Source organism: Phaenicophaeus curvirostris, chromosome 19, assembly GCF_032191515.1.
Source record: "Phaenicophaeus curvirostris isolate KB17595 chromosome 19, BPBGC_Pcur_1.0, whole genome shotgun sequence".
Taxonomy (NCBI): Eukaryota; Metazoa; Chordata; class Aves; order Cuculiformes; family Cuculidae; genus Phaenicophaeus; species Phaenicophaeus curvirostris.
In genome coordinates, this window is record NC_091410.1 from 13,906,556 (window position 1) to 13,932,825 (window position 26,270).

The 26,270-nt window shown below is 45.5% G+C and overlaps 1 protein-coding gene across 1 annotated transcript in view; it reads right to left on the reverse strand.

Annotated features, from left to right (window-relative positions):
• Positions 1-25,867, reverse strand: part of ABCC3 (ATP binding cassette subfamily C member 3) — a 45,015-nt gene extending 19,148 nt beyond the window's left edge. Inside the window, exons 1-11 of the mRNA XM_069872708.1 lie at positions 25,796-25,867; positions 13,157-13,333; positions 12,882-13,007; positions 11,929-12,066; positions 10,114-10,239; positions 9,157-9,218; positions 7,878-8,009; positions 4,451-4,669; positions 1,619-1,796; positions 1,196-1,357; positions 15-107 (exon numbers count right to left, since the gene is read on the reverse strand). Of these exons, the coding sequence (XP_069728809.1) occupies positions 15-107; positions 1,196-1,357; positions 1,619-1,796; positions 4,451-4,669; positions 7,878-8,009; positions 9,157-9,218; positions 10,114-10,239; positions 11,929-12,066; positions 12,882-13,007; positions 13,157-13,333; positions 25,796-25,825 (1,443 nt within the window). The 5' untranslated portion in view covers positions 25,826-25,867. The remainder of the gene's footprint in view (positions 1-14; positions 108-1,195; positions 1,358-1,618; positions 1,797-4,450; positions 4,670-7,877; positions 8,010-9,156; positions 9,219-10,113; positions 10,240-11,928; positions 12,067-12,881; positions 13,008-13,156; positions 13,334-25,795) is intronic.
• Positions 25,868-26,270: the final 403 nt, after the last annotated feature.

The window sequence follows — 26,270 nt, forward strand, 5'->3', positions numbered from 1 at the left end:
TGCTGGCTCCTTACCTGCAATGCTCTGGTTTTTATTGCTATCGCAGCGTTCAGTGGGATAAGTAAAACCATCACGGCAAGTCCTGCCAGTACGGAAGGCCCTAAAGTCTTGATAGAAAGAGAAAAGGTGAGTTGTTGTTGTATTCAAGTACACACAAAACCAACAGTAGGAGACAGAAACAGAAATGAATGTTTTACATAGAGAAGTGGAACTCCTCTCAGTGAAATGTTCCAATTCCATAGAATAACTATGAGGAGAAGACAGAAAAATATGGCAGCATCCACCTCGAATTATTATTACAGTGGCACTGGCGATAGCAGAGCTCGCTGAGATTTACCTGTTATGGTTCCCAGTGGGAGGGGGAGGCAAGTTCAAACTCAGGCAAACACAGCGCTACTGAGCCAAGGCAGAAAGGGAACAAACAAGCCCCACAGAAAGAGTCATCCCATTGACTTCTCACTGATCTAGGGAACTGTAACTACTGAATTAATGCAGTTCCCTCAATCTGATACAAAGCGCACAAACTGCCAGCTACCAGAGCTCAGCTCACCAGTGAGCAGTAACTCACAGAGCTGCTGCAACCCACTGGCTTTCATGTCTAAGCCAACGCGGTTATGTTGGTGCTACTGTTTTATGCAGTAAAACAGATTAATTGCACAGAAACATTTTAGGAATGAAAGGCAGTGCTCAAAGTGAACCTGGAGTAAATCAGAAACAACCTCACTACAGCAAGGAAAAACTATAGTTATTTCAGGTGAGATTTGTTTCATGTTAACTTGCACAAAACTTCTTTATATGGCAAGATATAATCTTTAGTCTTGACTTAGATATCCAATGACCAGGTTTTTTGGGGTTTTTGTTTGGTTTGGTTTTTAAGCCATTTCTCTCAAGCTCTCATTTGTATCAACTGCTGGGAACACAGATGAGTCCACGACTGATGCTGTCAAAGCATGGAAAGGACAGAGGAGACATAAAGGCTCTCTTTTGCTTCAAACACCTTATCTTGCCTATCAGATGAACAAAATAATTAAGAGACTAATTGATTGTATACTTCGGTATAAACTATTTTACAACAAGACAGAATAGCAAGTTTCTAAAAAGCCATGGTGAGTCAAATCAACAAAAGAATAAAAGAAGTTTGTACATCATTGAGACGAACTCTGGAAAAAAAAATAAAATGTGACAATGTCCGTACCTCCCAGAGAAAGTACAAAGCCAGAAATATCTGGAGTGGTGCTGACCACAGCATGTTCAGGAAAGTCATCAGGTCCATGAGACGCTGGGCATCCACTGACATCAAGTTGACAATTTCTCCAAGAGTAGAAGAGCGTTTTGCCGAGTTTGTGATGACCAAAGACTGAGAAACCAGAGAGATTCAGTGGATTCACAATCTTGATATGTCCGATAACCTCCCAGTACACCCACATTAAGCTGCTCATTGCTAGAAACTCCATAAAGCATGATAGAGGTACTGCTAAAAACTCCCCAAAACACCAATCTCTTCTACTCCAGGAGGCTGTCCTTCTCCCATGACTGCTCTTCCCTGAGTATCTGAGAACTGAGGCCTTTGCTTAGCTACACAATGGTTTTCCAGCCCATAAAATGCTTCCAGTCTTACCTTTCGGTATATCACTCCAGTGATCCCAGTTCTCAGCCTCATCCCAGTAACAAAGCAGTACTGGAAATGCTGGTGGAGCATGAGCGTCTGTAGCATGGCACAGATAAACATCAAAGCTGCAATCAAAAACCCCCACCAGGCTGGGGCATCTTTGTTCTTAATGAAGCCAATTAATACACTGTTTTTCAGAAGATTAGGGAAGGAAAAGGAAAAGAAACAAAAATAAAAACCATGCAGCAAGTTTAATGGGACACAACGCGGCCTCTCTCAGCTACGGCATCCGGCCACATCCTCCCACTAACCGCAAAAAGCAAACAGCTCTCCAGGACGCAAGCTGAGTTAGGGCTTCAGTCAAACCACACTGCAAAGATACAAGAGCAGAACCTTGGGCTTTGCCAGTGAAGAAGCCCATGTGAAAATAGGAGCCTGTGGAAAATGAAATATGAGGAGAAACTCTAGGTTTCCCCCGGGCCCCAGCATTTAAACACATGGCTCCCTGTCTGACCTCTCCGAGGCAGCCCCCAGGGCAGGAGGTGAATGATGGGATGCAGCAGAGCAGCGCAGGAAAGCAGGCAGAACCGGCTCCTTACCCAAATCCTTTCCAGGCAGCCCAAGTGCTTCTGCCTGGGGTGTTTTCCCACAAAAAAAAAAAAAAAAAAGATGCTAAGACATCCTTCCGGATGGATGCATAAAAAGTTCTTCACTCCTACTCGCTCAGTCAAACAGTACCAACAAACTGGCCAGATCATCTTTTATTAATAACCCATTTCTCACCACGCGCGGCTGCTCTCCCTACGCTGTCACACAGCAAACACACAGAACAACATATGGTGAAGTCCAGGGTTCTCAAAACCCACATCTCTGATCAGCTACTGACCTACAGGAAAGCTGGGAGAGGCTCTGGATCAGCGAGTGCAGGGATAGGATAAGAGGGAACAGTTCTCAGCTGGGAGAGGGGAGATTGGGATGAGATGTTGGGAAGAAATGTTTTGCAGGGAGGGTGGGGAGACCCTGGCCCAGAGCAGGGGTGGCTGCCCCATCCCTGGAGGGGTTCAAGGCCAGGCTGGATGGGGCTGGGAGCCCCTGATCCAGGGGAGGTGTCCCTGCCCATGGCAGGGGTGGAACTGGATGGGCTGTGAGGTCCCTTCCAGCCTGAACCATTCCATGATTCTATGACCAGAGTATGGAATTGTCAAAATACGGGAAGAACAGAGATTTGACTCCACAGTTCAAATAACCAGCAGGGGGAAAATACCCCTAGAAACTAAAAATCAGGCCCCAAAGCTTTGCACCAGAAGCATGAGGTTGCTACATCTTTTTTCTTCCAGTCCAGAGAGATCTCCCTTCTACACTGCACCAGCTGCCCATGCTGTAGGTGGACAGCTTCAGGAAAACCTCCTCCTCGTATTCCCAGAATGGGATTCAGCAATCTTTTTAGAGACATCAGACTATCTTGCAAGCCAGCTGCCAGTCAGCCATGGCTTTTTCATCTTCTCTTACCACTAGCAGTGCATTTTCCAAGACTGCAGGAATTTAGACTTGAGAAGAAATTCCCAATTGCTGCGTTGAGATCACCGACAACTTTCTCCAGGAATTTATGCAAATTTGAGCCATTCCCAGAATAGACTATACTTAATGTGTTCTCAGCAGGAAGCCAGCTGCCTCCTCTTCCAGGGATTCTGGAGAAAGACAGGCTGCAAGCTATTAAATGCCACTGTACTGGGCTGGACCTTCTTTTTAGCAAATTTCTGGGTATGTCACAAACCACCCACAGAACAACGTGATCTCAGACTGAAGCTGCACCCTGGTGTTATTTTAAGACCCCTACAAGAGCAGAGGCCTCTCCTCCCCTTCCCCACAGCCATCTGTGGCCCCCATCGACACTCCATTCCTCTCTCATGTATTAACAGGACTGGTATTCCCACTGCTACTTCTTCTTAATTAATGATTATCTGGTGTAATTCTCACTCTAAGAATAATACTAACAGAGAAAAAAATGCGGGGATCGTGCCAATTCCTTTATAGATCAGCCTGAGCAACTGGTGCCCCTGGAGATGGGAGGTACAGGTGTTCCTCGTGCAGAGAGTCTGAGCACACCCCACTTCGGTCAAGATCATAGAATCGTGGAATCAGGGAGTAGTTTGGGCTGGAAGGGACCTCACAGCCCATCCAGCTCCACCTCCTGCCATCAGCAGGGACACCTCCCCCTGGATCCAGTTGCTCAAAGCCCCATCCAACCTGGCCCACTCTCTCTTTACTTTTCTTTGGTGGAACCATAGGTTTCTTTCACATAGAGATATACTGCAACTGTGCCTCACACACATTGCTGTGCACAGCCGAGAACACAAGAAACGGCCCCAAATCTTTCCCAGGTGACAGCAGTATGGCCAAAGCACCACATACTTGAGCATCACACTCCGTTTGTGTATCAGCCATGCTACAGCTGTGGCCACCAACACACCTGGGGATCAGCCGTGCAGAGACTGCTGGATCCAGCGAGCAGCGCTTCGCTTTGATTTCACAAATAATCCTTTCGAAACAGGGCGGAATTGCTTTTGACGGCTGCACGGAGCAGCGGGTAATTTGTAATTCCAAGCTGTCTATTGGTGATGGGCAATTAATGAATCTTGGATTTCAGTGAAGCTTGCCCAATTTCTAGCATAGTCCGCAATAAAGAACTCCTGTCTTGTGGCATTTCAGTGGGAAGGTGGGGAGCACACACACACGCAGCACCATGACAGGAACTAGCTATGAGCTGCAAAAACAAATACTCCGTGCCAAAGCCTCCTCCATAGGGATCACACGTAAAAACCACTCACACGGTAAACCAACCTTAACAGCTTAGGGTTGACAAAAGAAAGGAGGTCTTGTATCAGCTTGAAGAAGGAGCCAATTAAGAAGTACGGCCCAAAGGTCCTCAACAAAGCTTTGAGAAAGGAAGGCTTCCTGATGGGCTTTTTGTCTCTGATCAGAACTTCTGCCTCCTCTGGACCATCACCAACGTGATTCAGCATGTGGTTAGATTTCTTCATGTATGTCACATCTTCCTTCCTAGGGGAAGGAAACAAGCCATTAGAGACAATGAGAATGTCATTGCCCTATGTGTACAGCATTTTACTCAGATGACAATTTAAGCATTTAAACCCCATGCGGCTGTATCTCTTTCTTAATTTGTCGCTCTCTTCACCTGCAAAACAAGCCAAGGAAAGTGACCTCTTCACAAAGCTCTTCAAGACTGACTGATGCAAACAGACCCACTCACTTTGTGTTGCTCTCTGGGGCCCTGGGTGGGTTTTCTAGGCATCTCCGGGGTTTAGGTGCCTGAATTCCGTTGCCCATCAATACAGACCAGCTACTTCGGGAAATTATTTCCTCCATGATTTTTTCTCAAAGAACAGCCTGGCAGCTTTTCCACCAGCAAATACCAAATTGCCGCTGTTTCTTGGGGGCTATGGGACTGAGAGAACAATTTCCTGACTGTCTGCCAGGAAGGTTAACTCCAGGTGGAGCAGGGAGGAGGAAATTAGTCTGGGCCACATAAGCTTTGTGAGAAGGGATAGATGGAGGAGAGACTATACAAACAGTGAAGACTTAGAAGGAGGCATTTGAAAAACAACTTGTAAGTGCGACCAAGTGAGGTTGGATTTATGGTTCTTCATAAAGAGCGTGCAGATTTTTTGGAGCCGGCTGGCTGCAGAGTCAAATAATTCCGACAGCCTGTGAGAGTTCAAACTGATCGCTGTGGTTAACAGAAACCCGCTCACATCCTTCCAAACAAAGGCATGTGCAAAGCCCAGTTTCTTTGCAATAAAGTCTGGGGGCAGGGGGAGAACCTAAAACCAGACAATTTGGGTTTTTCTTCCCCAGACAGAACAAACAGTGTTGTCTTTGTCCCTTCAGATCAAATCTGGGGATTTTATGAGCAAAGGCTTGTTTTTCTGGCAACCAGGCTGTTAAACTCATCGAAGGATTTGAAGAAACAAGACTACTTGCCTCTGGCTTTGTGCTATTAAAAATGTTTATTACAGTGAGCTAACAGCAGCAAAATGGTTCTCTCACAGCAAAGAGTCCCAAAGGGACAACATGCACTTCCAGTGTTTACACCGGGGAGCCAGGTGAGGCCAGGTTCTCAGCAGCGTCTGGGACTGCTCACACCCAGGGTTTCATCCAGACAAAAAGCATGAGCCTGGTTTCCTTTTCTTACAGCAGGGCAGGTGATAGATGCTGACTGTCCCGTGGGAAATCACAGAGCTTTCTCAGCCAGGAGGACAAGGCCCTGCATCTTCAATTTGTCCTCACAAGCACTGTCTCTAAAATAAGAAGCTAACTACATGTGAGGCAAAACACTCTTCTCTTTCTCAGATAGCAGCTAAGCAAGTAGAGACTTTAGCCACGCAAGCAAAGAAAAGAAAGGAAAAATACTCTTCACGTGCTTGATTATCTATCACAACTCAAATCCACCCTCATGTCTCCTGTAACTCATTAGTAGCACGTGAATTATTAGCAATTATTTAACAATAATTCACAAGACAGCTGTGAAGCAAAACGTAAAGGAGGTCTTGTAGGTTTAGGAACAATAGAAATTTGATAATCATTACCATAAAATAAGTTTAAAGCTTTAGCTATGCCAGAGTTGCAACTGATTACATTCCTTAAATAAAATTACTACCCCATATACTGCAAATATTTTCGATGCTTTCAACACATGTAAAACTAGACAGAGCATTTTTAACGGCATAAAAGCTTGCTTGAAGCAGATTTAATGGGAAAAGTTAAAGGAAAAAGAAGTATTCATAAGGCTCCCAAGCAACTACCACCGATGTTGTTTGGCATTAAGCAATTAAGAATACCCACTTAGAATTGAAGAATAAGCAGAGCCACAAAACTTTTAGAGTTATGTGATACCCAGCGATCTGGAGCACAGCGATATGCTTTGGTTTTGCTCTTTTCACCATCTTAGAACCATTAATACAAGTGCCACAGAGTTTTACCTGAGCTAAAAGCAAGCCAGAATTAAAGGTTAAATTCATTGCCAAGTGGCCTCAGTCTGTACGAATCATTTCCAAATTGCAATGAATCCCTTGACAAAACTCCAGGCACAGTTTCTGGTTTCCTAGCAAAAGCTTTCCTGGACCCTCAGCACAATGGCTGTGCTCTTACTCTAGAAAAGCCTCAGGGAGTAAGATTTATGTCTGTGCAAAAAAGATCAGAACCCAGACAACGCACATTATTCCACGCCATAAAAGCAGAGACATTGAGAAAACAGAAAAGCCCCAAAGTAAAAGCAGAGAGCCTGTGCGCACAGTGCTGGTGAGCACTGGAAACCTGACCAGTCTCAGCCCTGGAGTCACCACATCATATTCAGCCCTGCCAAGGGCCTTGCAACTCACTCCTAATGTTATCACGTAATAGGGTCTTTCCAACTTGGCAAGGATACGCACAGAACAGAGGAAAGGGAGGAAAGCCTCCACATGGAGAAGAAATCTCTACAATGAAAGGAAACTGAAGTGCAGGCCTCCTCCTGATGGATAGTTTTCATCTGAAATGCACTATTATCATATCTATTTGTTTGGAAACATTTTGGACACTAACCAGCAGCCGAAGGAAATACAGTCACACAATAGATAATGTCTTCAGATTAGAGTAGGCCAGAACACGCAACAAGGAGGATATCCTCTCCAGCATGGATGTAACAGCATGCAAAGTATGACCTGCATCCCAGTTCCACTAGAGACAACGAGAATTTTGCTGTGGACTTTTCGGCAAGAGGAATAGGGGCTCAGCTCTTGAAGTGGGATCTCTCTGCCCCTTCTGCCTTTCACATGTTTTTAGTTTCATACCTTTACTGCTAGGAGGTGAAGAGCTGCTCATTGCTACGAGCTCAAACATAGCCTCAGGCCAAAAAAAATTCATGATGGGGATGGCAAGGAATTCCTTTTCGTGCCTAGAAGTTGCGCTCTAACACAGCTAGGAGGGTTGCAGTTATAGGGTAGACATCTAACAGTGAAGAAAACTGTTAATTTTCTACAATTCAATCAACTCAATCCCTTCTGCTTACACATCTCCAGCCCCTCTCCACGTGGGAAATGGCACTGTCTGTCCAGCGAGGGTTTGGGCACCTAGCAAAAAAGCAGTGGTGGTACACAAACCCCAGAGGGCTCCTGATTGCCTCTGCCTAGACATTTTCAGGGGTGAGCAGCTTATTAACGTGAAAAGAACTCAGATCAATCTCTGCTTGCAGACTGGTTTGTATACTTACTGTTTGCACTCTGCTTTTTCTTTGTCCCACTCTTTACTTAGCTGCTGTACAATTTTTTTTGAAGTATCATCTTCATTCAGTGACCACAAATCCTTCTCTTCGAGGGGCCTTTTGTAGCCAAGGATTGCCATGCTGCGAAAAACAATCCAACTCAGTTTGGCTAGAAGTATTTAAAGCAGTGCTGGTAACTCTGGGAGTATTGGGCTGAAAGCAAGAAGATCCCTCTCTGCAGAAAGGGTAATAACTACACCTTCATCTTCCTTTGCTCCCGATATTAATGTTTGTAATTAAGGGAAGGACACTATGGAGTTTTGATTACATGGTGCTTTATTGAAAACATCACTTCAAAATAAAGGACAATAAAACCCAACTACCAGAATCACCTCAATGAAACTGTGGCGTTAAATGCAAACGGGGAAGCTTTAGAAGTGAAAATAACCAAATCTGTCTGGAATAAGCATCAGAGGTGCACACAGCGCAAAGGTGACACTCACTGAAGTTAAAGGAAAATCAGCTTTTTCTGAAAACTCAACTGGGAGAGGAATTTAGTCAAGACATACAAACACCAGGTTGCCAAGAATCTCGATGGGGAAGCTGAACAATCAAAACACTGAAGTTTGGAAAGATCTCACCCTCTTGCTAAAAAATTTCACAGGGCTGTTGCCAGGGCAATAAAGACACATGGCTGGAAGAACGAAGGCCTCCACACCTTCAATCTCTATGGAAAATCTGGCTCCTAACCTGACTTTTGACAGCTGTTCTACTTTTTTATCACGGAGCAGTAGAGAGTTCAATCTCACATTTAGACCGTTAACACATGCCTTTTGACACAGTATCAACTGCCGATAATCACTCGTACACAGAACCCAGTTTACTTTCCCTCTTGCACGGACAATCTCCTTATAAAAAAGCATTCACCCATGAACCTCAAGAGGAAACAAAATGCATCCTCAGATGGGTGAAAGGCTGCCACAACTGATCCTGTCTTACATCTCAGCTGAGGTTATAGTCCAGCGTGTGGCAAGCACAGCCAGGTTGTACCCCTGGTTCCTCACACCACAATCATTGCCACAGCTCTTCAGAGAAGAGGTTTGGGCAGTAAAAGCGCTATAAAAGTTGCTTCTTAAAAGGCAAACGCTACAAGTGCTGACACCACTGTGGATGACAGAATCCAGCATCCACTGCTTAAAGAGGAAAAAGCTCTGTGCCGCTAACGGTACAACACATCACGAGGGAGTGGTGCTGCCAGCCGTCCAACAGCCTGAAAAGAGAAGCTCACCTTGTAAACCACCAAAACGTCAACCTCGACAGGAAGCCCGACGTTAACTCTGGACGTGGATTCTAGGCGGTGGGGGGGGAAACAAGATAAATAAATAAATAAAGACATTTACCATTATTTTAATAGAAGACAGTCTATTTTGATCAAATTTTATATATGATTTAACAACCTGATCCAGTGCGAGGTGTCCCTGCCCATGGCAGGTGGGTTGGAACTGCTGATGCTTAAGGTCCCTTCCAACCCAAACTTTACTTTGATAATCTGATACTACGTGTATGTACCTATGCCTCAATGAGGCATAAAATTGATTCCTTTCATTTCACGTCATGCAGAACTCCTTTTATCTTTAAAAACTGCTTCATTACCGACTTTAAATCACACTTGAAGAGAGTGAAATGTCATTCTATAGTTTCTGAAACGTTCATTTTAAGAAATGAACTCAACTTCTCTCTCAGCTTGGTTCAAACACAAATCCAATTATAGAGACCATTTTATGAACTGGAGAAGATTTAACCCGTGACATCGCTAATATCTCCTGTTATTAATGTTTTTCCATATCTATTCTCAACACATATAGAACTCATTTATTAAGACAACGCTTATAGACTTCAGCTAACTCTAAATGAATAGGAAGCAAGTAGACCAGCTCCACAAAAACCACTCTAAAAATAATTAATATTACACTTCACTGTTCATAAATGTAATTTAAAGTGCCGTGAAGGATCAGGGAGAGCTGCTCTCACTGCATAGCTTCCAGCCGTTCCTGATGGCACACGTAATGCAAAAAGTCTTCAAACCCCGATGTTACTCCCCATAGCCAGCACTTTGTAAGAGGGTCACGAACTACTGCAATCTCAACAACATCCGAAGCTGTTTGCAATGACAAGTGCTCTGAGTGGCACTCTAAGAACATGATCTAGACTGTAAAATGCAAATAAAGCAACATAAAATACTTACAGGATCTGTACTAACAGGGGAAAAAAATGGAGGCTTTTCTTTAAAACATGAAAGGATCAACTCAATGATTATCAAAGCAAAGTAGATGTAAAATGTGGTAGACCTGAACCTTTCATTTACATGGTCCTGGAGGGAAGAAGAAACACAGTAAATGACTGTTTTATTGTACTTCCCAACCCCCCAACACCGACACCATGTTTCTCCCTCTCCTTCTCTGACTTTTTCACAGCTTCTTTTGCCAATTCCTTTCTTCCTCCACAGTTGGATACTGCAAAGTAGTTCCTAGCAGGAATTATCTTACAAGTGTATGCATGTACTCTGTAAAGTGCCTAAGTGCAAGCTTATCTCCAAGCTTTTCATTACATTATGTCAAGTTCAAAGTGCTTATACATCTTCACTGCATGCAGACACCCTCTGGAGGCAAGGCTACACGACATCCTTTTAAATTACCTCCAGGGGTTCTTGAAAGATCACGTCTTAAGCACAGGAATTGTCAACCCAGATCAGAGAACATCCATTCACTTTAGTATCTAGTCAGTGACAGATAAATACTGTCAGTGCTAAATACTTTCAGAATCTGCAAAAAAACCACTGTATTGCATAATAACGGTTCCATCTGCTCTAGAGAGATTTCCTTTCCTACTCACAGGAGTCTGCAGTTGACTTAAAACTTCCTGCTGTGAAGCTATGCTCCTTATTCAGCTCTTTCCTACCCTAATGGAGTTGTGAATGTTCTCATAGTTCACTTCAAATGTTTAAACCTCAAATGCAAGAAAAAGAATACTTTGTCCTCAGCAGCTGCAAGAGAAGAAATGTTCCCATATCTGTTTAAAGGCTCCATATCCATAATTTTAAGTTGATTAAGGACTCGAACATTGATAGTCCAATATTTGTGCTTATTCATCACTACTACAGGTCTCCAATTGACTTGAAGTGGTGCTTGAAAGGGTCTCGCCAGGACTGCAGCTACTTTCTGAAGAAGCTCTGCACAGGCTGTCATTTCAAGTTTAATTCAATCTGCATTGGGATATTTACAACAGCCTGGTACAGCAAAATCCTTGCAAAAGGAAAATGCTGTGAATAGCTACAAAATATTAAGTATGAAAAAAAGAAATCACAAAAGAGAATCAGCCCTGATTTCACTGAGGGAAAGCAATCACCTTAATGTTTTTCAAGCGCTCTTTTTGATGATCTAACCACTGAAGCAATCTGCTTCACCCTACTTAGGGAAATTTGGTTCTGTGGGAAAACCTGCTGTGTTTTCAAACAGGAATTACAGCAGCCAAGGTTTCTTCCCTCTCCCTTCAACTTTCTGTTCTCTATTTACAGCCACAGTTGGTGTCAAACCACCATCCTCAGCACATCGGGCACTGACCAAAGAAAGCCTATGGAGCTGAATAATGTCGCCAAGCTGCCTCAGCTAAGAAGGAACGTGACACATTAAAATGTGTCATCTCTAATTACTGTCCATCCCTATTTAAGCAGGGCAGGGATGGGGCTGCAAGAGGGAAAAGGGAAAGGTAAAAAAAGAGAAAGAAAAGAGTGTGTTCTCCTCTATCCAGCATTGGTACAGCCTCACATGACTGTCAGGTTTCCAGGATAGCCCTGGGCTAAGCAAAATCTGCTTTTTGCCATTGCATGAGAAATACCTTCAAGTTAAACAAGTCTGAGTCAAGGCAACAGAACCAAACCTCTCTTTGTCCCTGGCATAAGATGGGCTTGGTGCTGGCTCCAAACTGGGTGATTCATTCCCTTTGCAGAGAGATTAATGCTACGTTTCCCGGTCTCCAGGTGCTGACAAGGATGGCAGGTTACCTGGGCTGCTGTAGTCATGATCTTCGAGCGGAGAGGCACCACGGCACAGAGCACCGACAAAAACCAGAAGATAATGAGCACTCCAGAGGATTGAACTCCTCGCAGCCTTTCGTATTGAATAAGCAATGTGGCCAGCAGCTGTGAGAGTAAACACAGGAACTCACGACCAGAGCCCCGTCCCTCTGCTCCCCTCATTCACACTCCCAGTTGGCAGCTATCGCAGCCACACTGACAACAGCACCTCGTGGAAATAAAGCTCTGTCATAACTTCACAGAACCCAAAGGCAAAACCTCCTCTAAGGGAAGCAGCAAACAGGTTTATGAAATAATTTATTTTTGCTGTTTGCAGAGCCTCATCTCCAGAATGAGGCCGGGTACAATTAAGTATTAGCTATTAACATTTTAACCAAATGTAAGAGCTGCCATTTCTCCAGCCCGGATGGACGATGGTGACTTGTCTAGAAAACAGGATTTGAAAAGAAGTCTAACCAAACTTAATGAGCAAATTTTACTGTTGCATTTTTTCACACAACAGCCACAAAAGCCTGCTTGTCATCCTAAGGAAAGCAAATGCTGTTTCTGTTTAATGAAGAACACCTGCCAGATAAGATTCATGTTTTTACAGAGTCCCGTACAACACCAAACAATGCACGTGCTCTATCCTATCTCCCTGCTCAGGCAAAGTCACACCCAAATTCTCTCCACACCTGGACCGCAAGCCTGGAGAAACAGATGAGAGCAAGGTGGGAGAGGCAGAACAATCTCTCCGTTATGAAGACTTTAATTTACACAGCTGAATCTACACTTTTCAGTAAGCAAAATTTGCTTCAGAAATACAAGTGCTAATAATTCAGTTAAAGGAGGACAGGGCAAGGCCACAAATATAAAGGAACCCTTTTCCTCCGCTGTCTAAGAAGGAGATACAGGTATAGCAAACAGAAACAGCTACAAACCATAGTGATGCCAACGATCAGTGGAGTTACAAAATAGACTGGTGGAGGTGTTTCATTTTTCAGGAGCTTGTGGAAGGAGCTGAAGAGATCTGCCCAGCTCACGCACCACAGCAAGACCCCAAAGAGCTGAAAGCAAACACAAACAGCAGTTGGTAAACTCAGTTCTGGGGCAGTCAGAGGGACAGCAGAACCCTTATGATCCACAGATTCCCACCAACAATGCTAACAAACCCAACACTGCACCCTACTCATGGAGCACTGCAAAGAGATCTTACCGTCTTGAACCTGCTCAACACGGAAAGCACGATGTACCCTCTTTTGTGATGCTTTAGGTAGAGAAGATAAAAGGGCAATGCAGTCCATAGGTAGATGCTAGGGATCCACGCTAGGACGGTATTCTGGAAACATGGTGTCAGGTCTGGATTATCAGTGTGTATTGAAAGATTTGAATCCTGGAAGAAAAAGATGAGACATTTATTAATCGAGAGGCAGAAACTATCCATTGGAACATCTGCTTGAAGAAACAATTTGTGCAACTGGTACCTAAGCACGTGGATGCACCACGTGCACACACGCAGACACAAAAATACAAACTAAAATAGAAATTTCAGCTTAATTAAGAGGAACTTGGTTTTAACCAAACCTACTGGAAACTCACAACTTGCACTTTGCCATCTGATGTGTCATCTTCAACGTGGTAGATAAACAGTTACTTGCAGGAAATGTAATATTGCATTGTCGTGTTATCATTAACAAGCAGATGATAACACTGAGATATCCGAGGTTCAAACGTGCCTTATCTCCACAGTGGAATCAGCTACTTGTACATAATTATTTTGGGGTATGAACTCTCAGTAGAAGTATTTTTCAGTTAAACTGAGCTTAACTCTCCCCATGCCTTATCAATGACTGACTGACTAGTCTGAATATAAATTCTTCACCAGTATTTCCAGTCCTGCTTTTGTTTACCAATACAGAAGACCGAATTCTGAAAGGAATGGTTGATTTTAGGAGAACTGAAGAGCCACAACCTGCTGACAACCTTTCAGTTTCAGAGATGATCTGTCGGGAGGGACAGGCATCGCTCCATCCCCATGTGCAGGAGTGAGCTCCGAAGCGCAACGAAACAACAAAGCCAGGGCAGGTTGTAGGGTGGTTTGGCTGAACTGGGACAAGTTTTTCACTCCAGACATCAGCTTTGGCACAAATTGGGGGGTGGCACAAATCCATGAGCTGCACAATGGAACTGCACCTTTTAACACGGCAGAGTTGGTGCCCCTCTGGCTGAGAAACGGCTCTTCTGGAGGCACCCGAGCACCCGGCGTGGGCTGCAGGAATAAAACGTTCCCATTTACCTGAACAGGTCTGTCCAGACCTAGGGGAAACTTCAGCCACAAATCCACAACATGGGGACAATTACACTGCAATCCAAACACGAGATCAAAACCAAACCACACTCCAGCCTCACACTCAAACTCTCTCTGTTTTCTCCAGCGAGCAAGTCCCTGGCACCAGAAAGGATGATCATGTTGAAAGACCACTCATTTTTTGCTCATCATCAAAACACTTCAGCATCTCTAACAGGATAAGCTCCCTCACCAGCTACATTGCCTGGGGCAGGAGATGCCCTCTTGGAGTTTGGAGCTGAAGGGCTCTTTAGTTCCAAAGCAGGAGCTTATGTATCATCATTTATTCAACAAAATACTCATTTCCTCTTGAAATTACATGTGGTTTAACAATGTCTTGAGCGTGTTTGCAATTGTGCTTGCTGGAAAAAAATCCTGGAAAAGGAAAGCCAAGGAAGAATAGCAATAACTGGGCACAGAATAAAACAAAGATTCTGTTTAAGGGGAAAGTTATTGAGTGAGGGAGAAAAAAAAAAGCACTTTTAATTTAAATCTTTCCTACGAGACTAAAAAGTCCAGAAATGGCTGTCTGACGGCAACCCAGAAACTGCCTCAGATGTCCATTAACTTCAGCCTGAACACAAGTGGACTATTGTGTCCAAGACACAGACTGTGTGGCTGCCAAACCATTTAAAGGTTTTCATTAACTCTTATTTAAACAAGGCAAAGGACTTGCATTTCGGAATATATAAATACAGCTGGCCTGAAAACAAAAATCCTGTCCTAAAAAAACATGTAAAAGTTTGAGATTCGGCTGAATTATCCCCGAGAATAAAAGTGGAGCCTTTCCAAAAGTATGTGAAAGTACAAGAAGCAGCAGCCACTCAATGGCCAACAAGAGCCTGGGGCTTCCACCGCACATGGGAAAGGGGGTGGGGGCTGTAGGAGAAACTTCCATCCAAGGTGACAGGTCTGCCTACTGCCAATCTTGGGCATGTTTTCCCAGGTCCAATTCCAGCCTGGACCAGATAGACAAGCTTCCCTGGCACAGATCTGTTTCTGTAAGAAGCTTCCCTTTCAGTGAATTGGTGTTCTTCAAAATCACATCCTCGAACACAATGAGAGCGGTTCCTGTTAGAAGACACAGCATCAAAAACCTTTAAGTAGTGTCATTCCATGAAGATTACTTGCCTCTGGACCACAGTGGACTAATGAAGCCATGCTGCTTGCCATGTTCCAGGGACTCTGCTAGGAATTATTATTTTTATTACTCTTAAATCTGGGAATCTGACTTTTTCGTTTCTTACCACATTGCCTACCAAGCTGGATCTGCTTTCATGGAGCTGGCAGTTCCCGTTATCACTGTATAAATCCCCCCACTGACAGCGTAATTCCAACCTTCACTCTAGCCCTAAAGAATTAATTTTGAGTCAGAGTCAATTCAATCTACCCTGACCAAGCCAACGTTGTTAAATATTGCTAAATCTCCTCCAGTTCAGCAGTGACATTATGGAACTCCACCCTAAAGAACAAACACAAGACGCAACAGCTGGAGGGACACACCAGCAACTTGACTCCAATCTTTAGGGCGCCTGCTTTAATCTGGCTTTGCCTTTCCATACCCTGAACTCTGTCCCGCGAAGCAGAGCAAGTTCAAATATTTCTTGTGTCCCATCCTGATTGAGGATGAACATACCCAGCTTGACCTGCCTCGGGTTCAAGGTTTTTTTGGGACCTGCTGTTGAAAGACGTCTAACATGCTGATGCTGGATAGCACACACGTTCCTCAGCTCATTGCTCTGCGTTTTCCCAAGAGCTGCTCAACTTCCTCTGTAGATCACAGCTCTGTCTCAGGGTTCCCTTCAGTAAAAGCCTGCTGAAATCACTGCAGGCCTGGGCAGCTGGTTCCAATGCTTCACCGCCCTTTCAGTAAGGAATTTTTCTGCTGATATCCAAACAAAACCTCCTCTGGCACAACTTGAGGCCATTTCCTCTCCTCCTATCACTTGTTACCTTGGAGAAGAGACCAAAACCCACCTCACCACAATCTCCTTTCTGGGAGGAGCAAAGAGCAATGAGGTCTCCCCTCAGCCTCCTCTTCTCCAGACCAAACAATCCCAGTTCCCTCAGACACTCCTTGGAAGACTTGTGCTCCAGACCCTCACCAGTTTCCTTGACCATCTCTGGACATGCTCCAGCCTCTCAATCCTAACAGCCGGCACACCCAACATCGCCCTCAGATCACTTCTCCACAAGCAACCAAGTTTTAAGGGCAGTAACCTCTGTTCTTGCCCTAATCCAGAGTCCCACTGTTCTCCATGGCTCCTCCAGACTGCCAGGAGCTCTGTGGCAACCATCTGTAAGCAGCAGAATTTCCTTGGATGCCATATCACAGATCAAGTCGGAGGCTCTGCTACTGAGTCACAGCACTGCAGAATTACCAGCCTGCCATACCAAACTCCCTGGGCACACAATTTACTTAATCCTGTAATAATACTTAAATGCAATGCCGACATCCACGGGAAAAGAGATTAGAGGTGCTCGTTACAGCTTCACAGCAGGCAAAGCGCCCCCGGAGACGAAAACTTACAAATGAGCGGGGATTTCTGTTGATCATTTCAGATTATCACTGACATTGCCCCTTGCAGCAGCTTTCAGCCGTACCCATCGCTCCCGTCACAGCCTTTGGACCGACACAGCCCATCTGTGCAGCAGGACTCACATCCAGATGAGCAGTTAAAATTGCTCAGACGATCATCATTTAAGGGAAGGGAACAGATGATCGTCATTTAAAGGAAGGTATTAAAGAGGGGAAGCCCAAAGCAACATTAAATCTGCTCTAGTTCTTAGCTCTAGAAAAGAACGCTGCTATGGGAAACACCATCCTTAAAACTGCTAATGTCTTTAAAGGAAATAAAAGTTCAATGCAACCTATCTCAGGGTTGTTGCATATCATCCGTACAGCTGTCAGAAAAGAGGGACAAACAGAAAGCCTAAAGCTAGGCTGAAAAGTAGGAAGGTGAAGGCCATCGCGTTGACGTCATTCACACTCTGCCCAAGGTTAATACATGCCCTATCGCTGATTCCGCGTCAGTTATCACCAGCTGGCACGTTATTCAAGATTAAAAATCAAATTGGAAAGCCGACCAGGAAGGTACACGTGAAGAGTAAAAGATAGGGAAGCAAATAACCGAAAGGAGCAGCGCTTCCCTGCAGTAAATAAAAACAGGATCGGTATCTCTTGCAGAAGAAATTGTTTGTGAGAACTTAAATATAGAGGAGAATCTTCCTGTCCTTTTGCCCCTTGATCTGGTAAATACTCTGCCAGGGAGTTTCGCTTGCACAGCCTGGCAAAAAAAAAGGAATCCTGTACATTTCCAAAGGCACAATTTCACCCTTACGCACAGAAGCAGTAACACACTTCATTAACTCAGCAACTGCTACACAACTCAATTCCTTCATACGATTACAGGAACAACCTTTCGTGTTGGCTTTTCACCTCCTAAGGGAGGTAACAACACTCTCCGCTGTAGAACCACAGCAACACTGCTTGAAACAAAGGTGAGGTTGAGAGGGTGTAGGCATTCGTAGTGCTATGAACCACAATTAATAACCAGAAACAGAGCTTTTCTGTTTAAGAAGCACACAGCAACAGTTACCTGCAGTAGCAAAGGGCACCATGCAGGATGCTGAACCTTCTTTTCCAGCAGCAGAAGGACCTTTAGTGGCTTATTTTAACAAAATGAATAGGCCTGGCACAAGTTCGTAGCCTACATGAACCAGTTTGTGTTTGTGGAGTAACCAGTCCCAGGTTTCTGCCTGAGCAGGAGTTTCAGGACACAAACGGTACCAACCACACAATGCACTTAAGAACTGGACCAGATATTCGAAAATCAAGGTACAGGCTTTGTTAAGGGTGCTAGACAAAACAATAAGTTTCTCTTTCTTCTTCTTTTAGTTTTTGATTTAAAAGTAGAGGTTCAGAGCCTCTCTGCCATCATGAACAAAAATGAGGCAGGATGAAAACAAAATAGGTCTGTATTCCACCACAGTCATGAGCCCCTGGGAGATGTGGCTTTAGAGAAGCATCTAGCCTCAGAGTGAGAGACAAAAGGACAAGCTGACCACAGGAAATATCTGCATCTAAGGGAGCATACACCTAAAGTAAAAGTAAAATCCATCTATTTCAGCTGATTTAGTAGCAGTCTGTCTTCTTGCTTGGCGAGAAGGGCATTTATTGACTCAGAGAGGAAGGCGTAGTGCAGCCACAGAGGTACAAATGCTCATAAATCAAAAGCAGGATTAAGAGGAAAAGGAAACAGGATCATTCTTCCAGCAGAAGAAAGTCCCCGACTGACTCTGAGAACCGATCAAAGCTTTATATTGCTTTAGAGAAAACTTCCTCTTAATTGCATCAAAGGCCTTTCTACAGCCTTGTGCAAGTACAAATAAAGGAGCAGGTTGCTGTATTCCAGCCCAGCGTAACGATGGGTGTGGGGGAATATCCTTAGTCTGAGCCATCCCGTCTCCTTTCAGTTGAAAGGAACACAGTAAATCCAAGGTTCATAATGAATGTAGCTCAATTAAGAAGCAGTAGGAACAGCTGAAACAGCTGCAAACAAGGTGGCCCCTGCTTTATTTTCTCTCTCCCCTCCCCACCCCAACTCCTCCACTTCAACCTAGCCCATCCAGCTGGGCTGATGTACAATAATAATAAAAGGGATTGTCACAAATTGTTGTTCATGTGGCTCTGCCTGCCTAGCGGGAGCTGGAACCGACAAATCGACTGCAGTGATAATGAGACCTTAGTGTCTGGTCAAGGCTGCCTTTAACATAGAGTGTGGTGGGGCTGGACACAAAGATGACGCTCCGTCTCAAGCACCCGAGGTTGGTCACGCTCTTCAGCTACAGGGATGCTCATTAGGGAGCACCAAGAAGTCAAACGCAGCGGTGAGACAGACCCTGGGTGCTAACAAGCTTTAATGCCAAGATTAAGCCCGGTTTATTGCTCACAGAAGTGACCTAAGCTCACCCAACACAGACAAGCGTTACAGTCAGCTACACTCTTGGAGTTAATTTGCAGGAACCATGCTCAGCTCTCAGTCATCACAGCTACTTGTTTCAGTTCTTTGTACCCAGAAAAGAATGAACTCTGCAGGCTGGCCCTAAACCAGGGCAGCTGTTTCAAAAAGAAAAAGGTATTCCTGTACCCTCAGAAAGCTTTGGAGAGGAAAAAGAAATTATTCCTTCTGAAACTAAACGGCACTGATGTTTGAAACAACTCCTGTGATATCATTTTTCTTCTCCCGCTCCTTCATTTCTTATTCTGTTCCACTTCCAAGCTTTATGACATCAGCACGTGACATTACTGTAAAGGATCTGAGGTTTACTACACCCGCTGCCATGCGATTAGTGCTGGGACAAGGTGCCAGCTCGCCCAGCACAGGATTCAAGCTGGTGGCTCTACAAAACCCTGAACGCGTTCCCAGGAAGCTCTCTGGCCGCTTGCCACCACACTCTCCTCCGGCTCAGCCAAGTAACGTGCGGCTGGAGAACAGCCCATCCTATTCACACCAGGATCAGGAGACAAATGGAGCATTAGCTTACTGGAAAAATCAAAGGTCCCATTTAATAGGTTTCTCAAATTAAATTTAAACAGTAATAGTCTCTTCATTTTAATACAGAAAAGGAAAGGAGTCTATCTCCAGAGGCACGGCAATCTGCCTGCCCATCTCCCACAAAGTCACAGTGCACCTGGGCAAAAGGAAAGAAGTGTCTCCTCCCTTTGGGTGCTTTTTTTTCTTTAAAAATTCTTTTTCCTGCAATTCCAGAATTGGGAATTCCAGAAGAGACCATGCTGGCCAGGCGTTGGAGGTGACAGTTTTCTCAGCTGTCCCCATTCTCCTGCACCGAGGAAGGTACCGTTTGTATGACCATCAGCGTGTTGGTTTGAAGGAAATGGCACTGATTGCTTTCCTTGAAAAAGAAGAACAATCACATTCACATATTCTACTGAAACTAATGTCATATTGTCATGAGCTTCATTAATTGACACCATCTTTGAAGGACACCATAAATCCTTGATATTGGCAGGTTTCACTGGTATTAAGTTTTGCTCACAACTCTCAAACTTTGTCTTCCCCAAACAGATTCAAGTACAGTCTGTTACACTGTTTGCACACAGATGAATGATAAAAGGTGCTGGATAATACTCCAGATCGCATGATAAATATTTATACTGCTTTTGACATTGAGAATCTGAGGCCCAAATCCTTCAACAAGTGCTTCAATTCAGCTCAATTCAAGAATCTTATAATCCTTGGAGAATTTGAGCTTGAGTCCTTAATTGCTTTTAAGTTCAGGATGTTACCAACACAGCACATCTTCGAGATAACCTGATTTCACAGACCTCACATCTGAGGAAACTATTAAAGTTACCTGTTTGGATCTCCTACCTAACACGAGACTGAACATAGATACCCACGGTCTGTGAAGAGATTTGTACAAGTGGGACTCAGTCATCTGAAGCTGGATGTGATTAACAAAGATTATGTGGAGATCTTATCACATTTAACTACCCTAAACACTGAACGTTCTGTGTTTATCACGGTGTGGCAGAGGGGGGAACCAATAGATAAAGAACAGCCAGGATGGAGCATATCATCTACTGCAGAATCCCTCCTTTGCAATGATGCGCTACTGCCTTTCGCTCCACTATTCCTCTGCTGGAACTCATTTAGTCAAAAAAAATCACAGAATCAGGGAATGGTTTGGGTTAGAAGGACCTTAAAGCCCATCCAGGCCCACCCCTGCCACGGGCAGGGACATGTCCCACTGGATCAGGGGACTCAGTCCCATTCAACCTGGCCTTGAACACCTTCAGGGATGGGGTATCCATAACTTCTCTGGGCAACCTGGGCCAGGGCCTCCCCACCCTCACAAAAATATAATGGAATAATTGAAATTTCATGTTTTATTATTAATTTAGGGCCAAATCACATAAGTTATGGGTTTGGGTTTTTTTAAAATAAACTCGTATAGATGTTACAAGAAGCACACTGTTTGTCAACATCCTTGAAAGAAACATTTCTTCCTTACCAAAGATGCTAAGTCATCTTAAGCTAAAAAAAAAATTATGCATGATAGATGACAAAGCAAAAAGGAAAATTACGCAGAGGGGAGAGCGGTGGCACTATGAGCCAGCAGAGAAGGAAGTGGCTTTTCTAGAGCAGCACGACTTTTAGTCCACCTGCCAATATCTCGAAGAATGACTCAAGGCGAAGGAATTTCCGCAACCCTAAAGGTTAAATGGGGGCTTGTATGAGACTGTCTAAAAGACAAGACTGAGGTATTTTTTACTTCTGAGAGTTGCAGCAACTTCCTGCTGAGTTACTCAAGAGCCTCGGATGAAGGAGCCAGCACTCCATGTGGGATGAAAAAAAAAAAGATCTCTGTCAGGATACCAAGGCACAGGGTAGGCAAGGAAACTGAGCTCTGTGGGCTGAGCAGGAGCAAAAGGAACAAGCCTGGATCTCAACCGTAACCAACCAGAGGAACCATTCATGTTTTCCTACAGCAAAGTAGAGTGATAGCTCATCACTATCTGCTTCCCAAGCAGGGAGATTGTGGGTCACATTAACTGGCACAACTATCCAGCACACTATCACACAATAAATATGTGACACAATAAAGAGGAGGTAATTATGGGCAATAGTCAATACCACACCTAAGCACTGCCTTGTGTGGGTATGAGCGATCCCATTTATCTCCTCCCAAAAGTCATTTAGCACGGGAACACTGCTGGGAGACACTAACGATTACCTCTGGATTTTCCACTGAAGCGGACAGTATGTTCTGAGTGTTGAGATGAAAAGATTGCTCCTACCGCATTTCGAAAAAGTCATGTTCCAGTCATTCCCCTCTCTTTAAAATACCCTGGGTTTGTGTTAGCAATTGCTGCTTGCGTGTTCAACAGGTAATGCAGCAGCTGGAAGCCAGAAACTTTTATAGATTTCTAAAGTGATCTACGATGTTTCCTTTAACTTCTCATTTCTAAGATGGGTTGAACAGGAAATTATTTTGCTGTGTGGAACCTAAGAAACCCCAGCCCACTGCCATTTCCAGCAAAATTCCCCACTCTGCACCAGGGTGAAGATTTGAAATTAAAACACTTTTGACAAGCCAAAAAAATCCACAATAGATCAATCCTCAGTTCAAGCTGATATATTGCAATGTAAACATTTTCATGAGCTAAGACTGAACTGTTTTGTTTTGATTCTGCTCTCCTTTTAACAGGAAAGTATTGTAGCTGGTTTAAATTCCAAAACAAAGAACTGTTTAAATTGGACCAGCGTGTTTCCTTTCGCTCTAAATGGTTTTAAATCTGACACTCGAATGTCATTCAGCTTCCCAAAATATCTGGATTTTCTTTGACAAAATAGGGGGAATGAACCCAAGTTCACAAGCTATGTGTATTAATACTGGTTCACATTTTATCAAGTTCTTGATCTGAATTGCAAAACCGCAGAGTATTCCTTTGCATGCACAGGCCAGCAGCTGCCTTCTACCCTCCTCTGCCTCCTTCACATGGACAACAGCCTGAGAACCTCGATTTTTGTGGACATATACCAAAAAGAAGCCTCAACCTATGTTTTCCCACAGAATAGCATATTTGCACAGCAAATCCTTCCATGGTGACTTGTCACCTACATGGTCATCACTTAAATATCTCATAGAATCATAGAATGGGTTGGGTTGGAAGGGACCTCCAAGCCCATCCAGTCCCACCCCTGCCCTGGGCAGGGACACCTCCCATGGATCAGGGGCTCCAAGCCCCATCCAACCTGGCCTTGAACATCTCCAGGGATGGGGCAGCCACCCCTGCTCTGGGCAACGTGGACCAGGGCCTCCCCACCCACAACATGAAGAATTTCTCCCTGATGTCTAAAATAAACCTTCCCCCTTCTAATTTAAAGCCATTCCCCCTCATCCTGTCACTACAGGTCTTTGTAAAAAGTCCCTCCCCAGCTTTCCTGGAGCTCCTTCCACTACTGGAAGCTGCTCTAAGGTCTCCCTGGAGCTTTCGCTGTCCACACTCCTGTTGACAGAGAAAACACCACCAGCTACCAAAACAGAGAATGAGACTCTCATTCACAGAGTCCAACCTGCTGGTCACTTGGTCACATATTCCCTTTCACACAGTTATCGAATGCCATTTTTAAAAACAATTAGCCAGATAGAAGGATGTTCTGAACCTAAAGGACTCTGAACCATTTTGAACAGACAAAGCAGGTCTACACTGATTGAACATTTTCCCATTTGCTTAAGGAAAGTTGCTCTTTTTTCCAGTCAGTCCCCTTTGATTCTCTAGAAATATTTTATGTTGAAGCATAATGATGCAGTAATTACACAAAAAAGAAGTTTCTGGAGAGCCTTGTCACACATTCCTGACATCTTCCTTCACAGACTCAGACAGAAAACACACTCCTCTCCCCATCCAAACTACTCTGTTTCAGAGCAACCGAAATTAATCGCATTCAAACTATTACCTTGCCAAGGCTGAAGGTATATTTGTAAATTATTATTTATACTTTGCTAAGCATATTTAGATCCCTTCATCATTTATGTTGTAAAGAAGTGTTTATTAATTAAAATCCCTTCCCTGGATTACCTTTATATTACTTCCTGTGAATTTATATTTGAAAAGCTATGACAATATTAAAACCAGGAGAGACAACCTGAACGTAGCACAGATACAGGACCACAAAGAGCATTGTGCTCCAGTGTGGCAGGACTGCACGACGTAGCAAGTGATGCCTTTATTTCATGTTTAAAACCAGCAAAACCACCCGAACATTTTATATTAATGTATCAACAAACTGTTATCAAAGCTCTGGCTATGAAGCATAGTTGCACAACACGCCTTCCTGGAGAAGCAAAGCCACACTTCTCGAGGCAGTCTATAAACTCACAAGCAGTGTTGATCTGTTTGTGCTTGCTCCTCTTCTCTAAAGTCTTTATAGTAGAAAGAAGAGGTGAAAATACTTGTTTGAGCAAGCTAGTCTGCCAACTGTTGTGGCAGAGAGCGTGTAGAGTGCTTGGAAATTAAATCCAAACCTGAACAAAGAAAGGTAACCAAGGCTTAGGAGCCCAAGTCCTCTTTTAAAAGTAATGTTGAAACAGATTTTTAATGATAGTTAAGTGAAGATGCAGCCCAACATTATGCCCTCACAGCCAATTGCTTGTGTTGCGCTTTAAGAGCTTTCTAGCAGTGCATCATCTTCAGATACTCCTTTTCATTCCTGCTAGTTTTTCTTAGAAAAAATGCCCCTTGCACTGAATCAATGTAAGAGAAGGGCACAGCAGAAACTGCGATGGACTGGAGTGCAGTCCTAGATTTACCACACATGCCAAAATCTCTGCGGCTTCGTACTGTCCAGAGCACCTGCCTGCACAGCAGAGGGAGGAGAGCAGCACGCGGCACCTTGGGGAAATCCTGCACCCAGCACTCGTCACAGTCAGCAGTTACACACAGGACCACGGCAGCAATTCCCAAACTTTTCTGCTTTACGAACCCAGTCCCTGCTGCAATCAGCCTTCCCAAGAGGCTCCAAAGACCAACATAAGTCATTGCAAAACTCTGAGGCTTTTGACCACCCTTGACTGTCTCAAACTCACTGCTCTTGAGCAGCGCCAAAGCACTTGATGGGGGAAACCTCCCCGCTCAACAGTGATGAACAACATCAGCAGCAACATTAGAACAGGACCCTGGAAAGGGGGGAACAGCCATGCCCGCTGCCTCGAGGCCCAGAGGCCGACTAGGGACCACGGCGGTGGGGAGAGCTGCAGGCAGCACCACATCTCCCGCAGGATTACAGGAGCTGTGGCACGGCTGGGGGGCTCGGGGGCTCCCTTGGGGCCTTGGCTCTGCTCTGGAGATGCCAAATTCCGAACCAGAGGGGTGCCATGGGCCCTGCCCCTGCTCCAGCTCCAGCTCCCCTGCCTCCTGCTCCGTGCTCCCCTGCTTCTGCCCCTGCCCATACTCCCTGCTCCTTGCTCCCCTGCCCATGCTTCTGCCTCTCTGCCCCTTCCCCGGGCTCCTACCGCTGTCCCTGCTCCTACCCTTGCCCACGCTCCACACCTGCCCCTCTGCTCCTGCCCCCCAGCTCCTGCTTTGCTCCCCTGCTCTCTGCCTGCAGCCCCTGCCCCTCTCCTCCCTCTGCCCCTCTGCTCCAGCCCTCCTGCTCCCACCCCCCAACCCCTGCCCCTGTGCCTCTGAATCCCCCAGCTCATGTCCCCCTGCCCCTTTGCTCCGGACCCCCAGCTCCCTCTGCCCCCGAGCCCCTGCCCTTCAGCTCCCCGGCTCCTCTCCCTCTCCCCCAGCCCCTGCCGCTCTTGTCCCCCTGCTCCCTCTGCCTCTGCTCCCTCTGTCCCCGAGCCCCTACCCTTCAGCCCCCCAGCTCCTCTCCCTCAGCTCCCTCTGCCCCCAGCTCCCTCTGCCCCCCCAGCTCCTCTGCCCCGGCTCCAGCCCTCCAGCCCCGCAGCTGCTGTCCCGCAGCCCCCGCTCACCCAGAAGCGGGACCCGCAGAGCCGCTCCATGGCCGCGGGGCGCCGGCAGCCCGGGCTCGGCGCGGGGCGGGGCGGGGGGCCGGGACCGCCCCGGGCAGCGCCCACCGGGCCTCGGGGAGGGCAGGGGAGGGCAGGGAGGGGAGGGGAAGGGAGCTCGCAGCCCGCCCCAGCCCTGCCGGGGCCCGGGACACCTGCCGGGGGCTCCGAGCGCCCCCAGGGCCGGGGCGGCCGCCTCAGCACCCGGTGCCTCTCCCCGCCCCGGGGGAGAGCGCTGCTCCCCAAGATCTCATCCCAGCCTCCCCTCTTTCAGCTCAAACCCGTCCCCCTCGCCCTCCTATCCCCGCCCTCCCTGATCAAGAGCCCCTCCCCGGCTTTCCTGTATCACCTCAGACACGCGGAATGGTTGGAGTTTAAATGGCTTTAATGCTACTGCTTTGAGTCCCGGTTCCCACTGAGTGTGGCTATAACTGGGAAT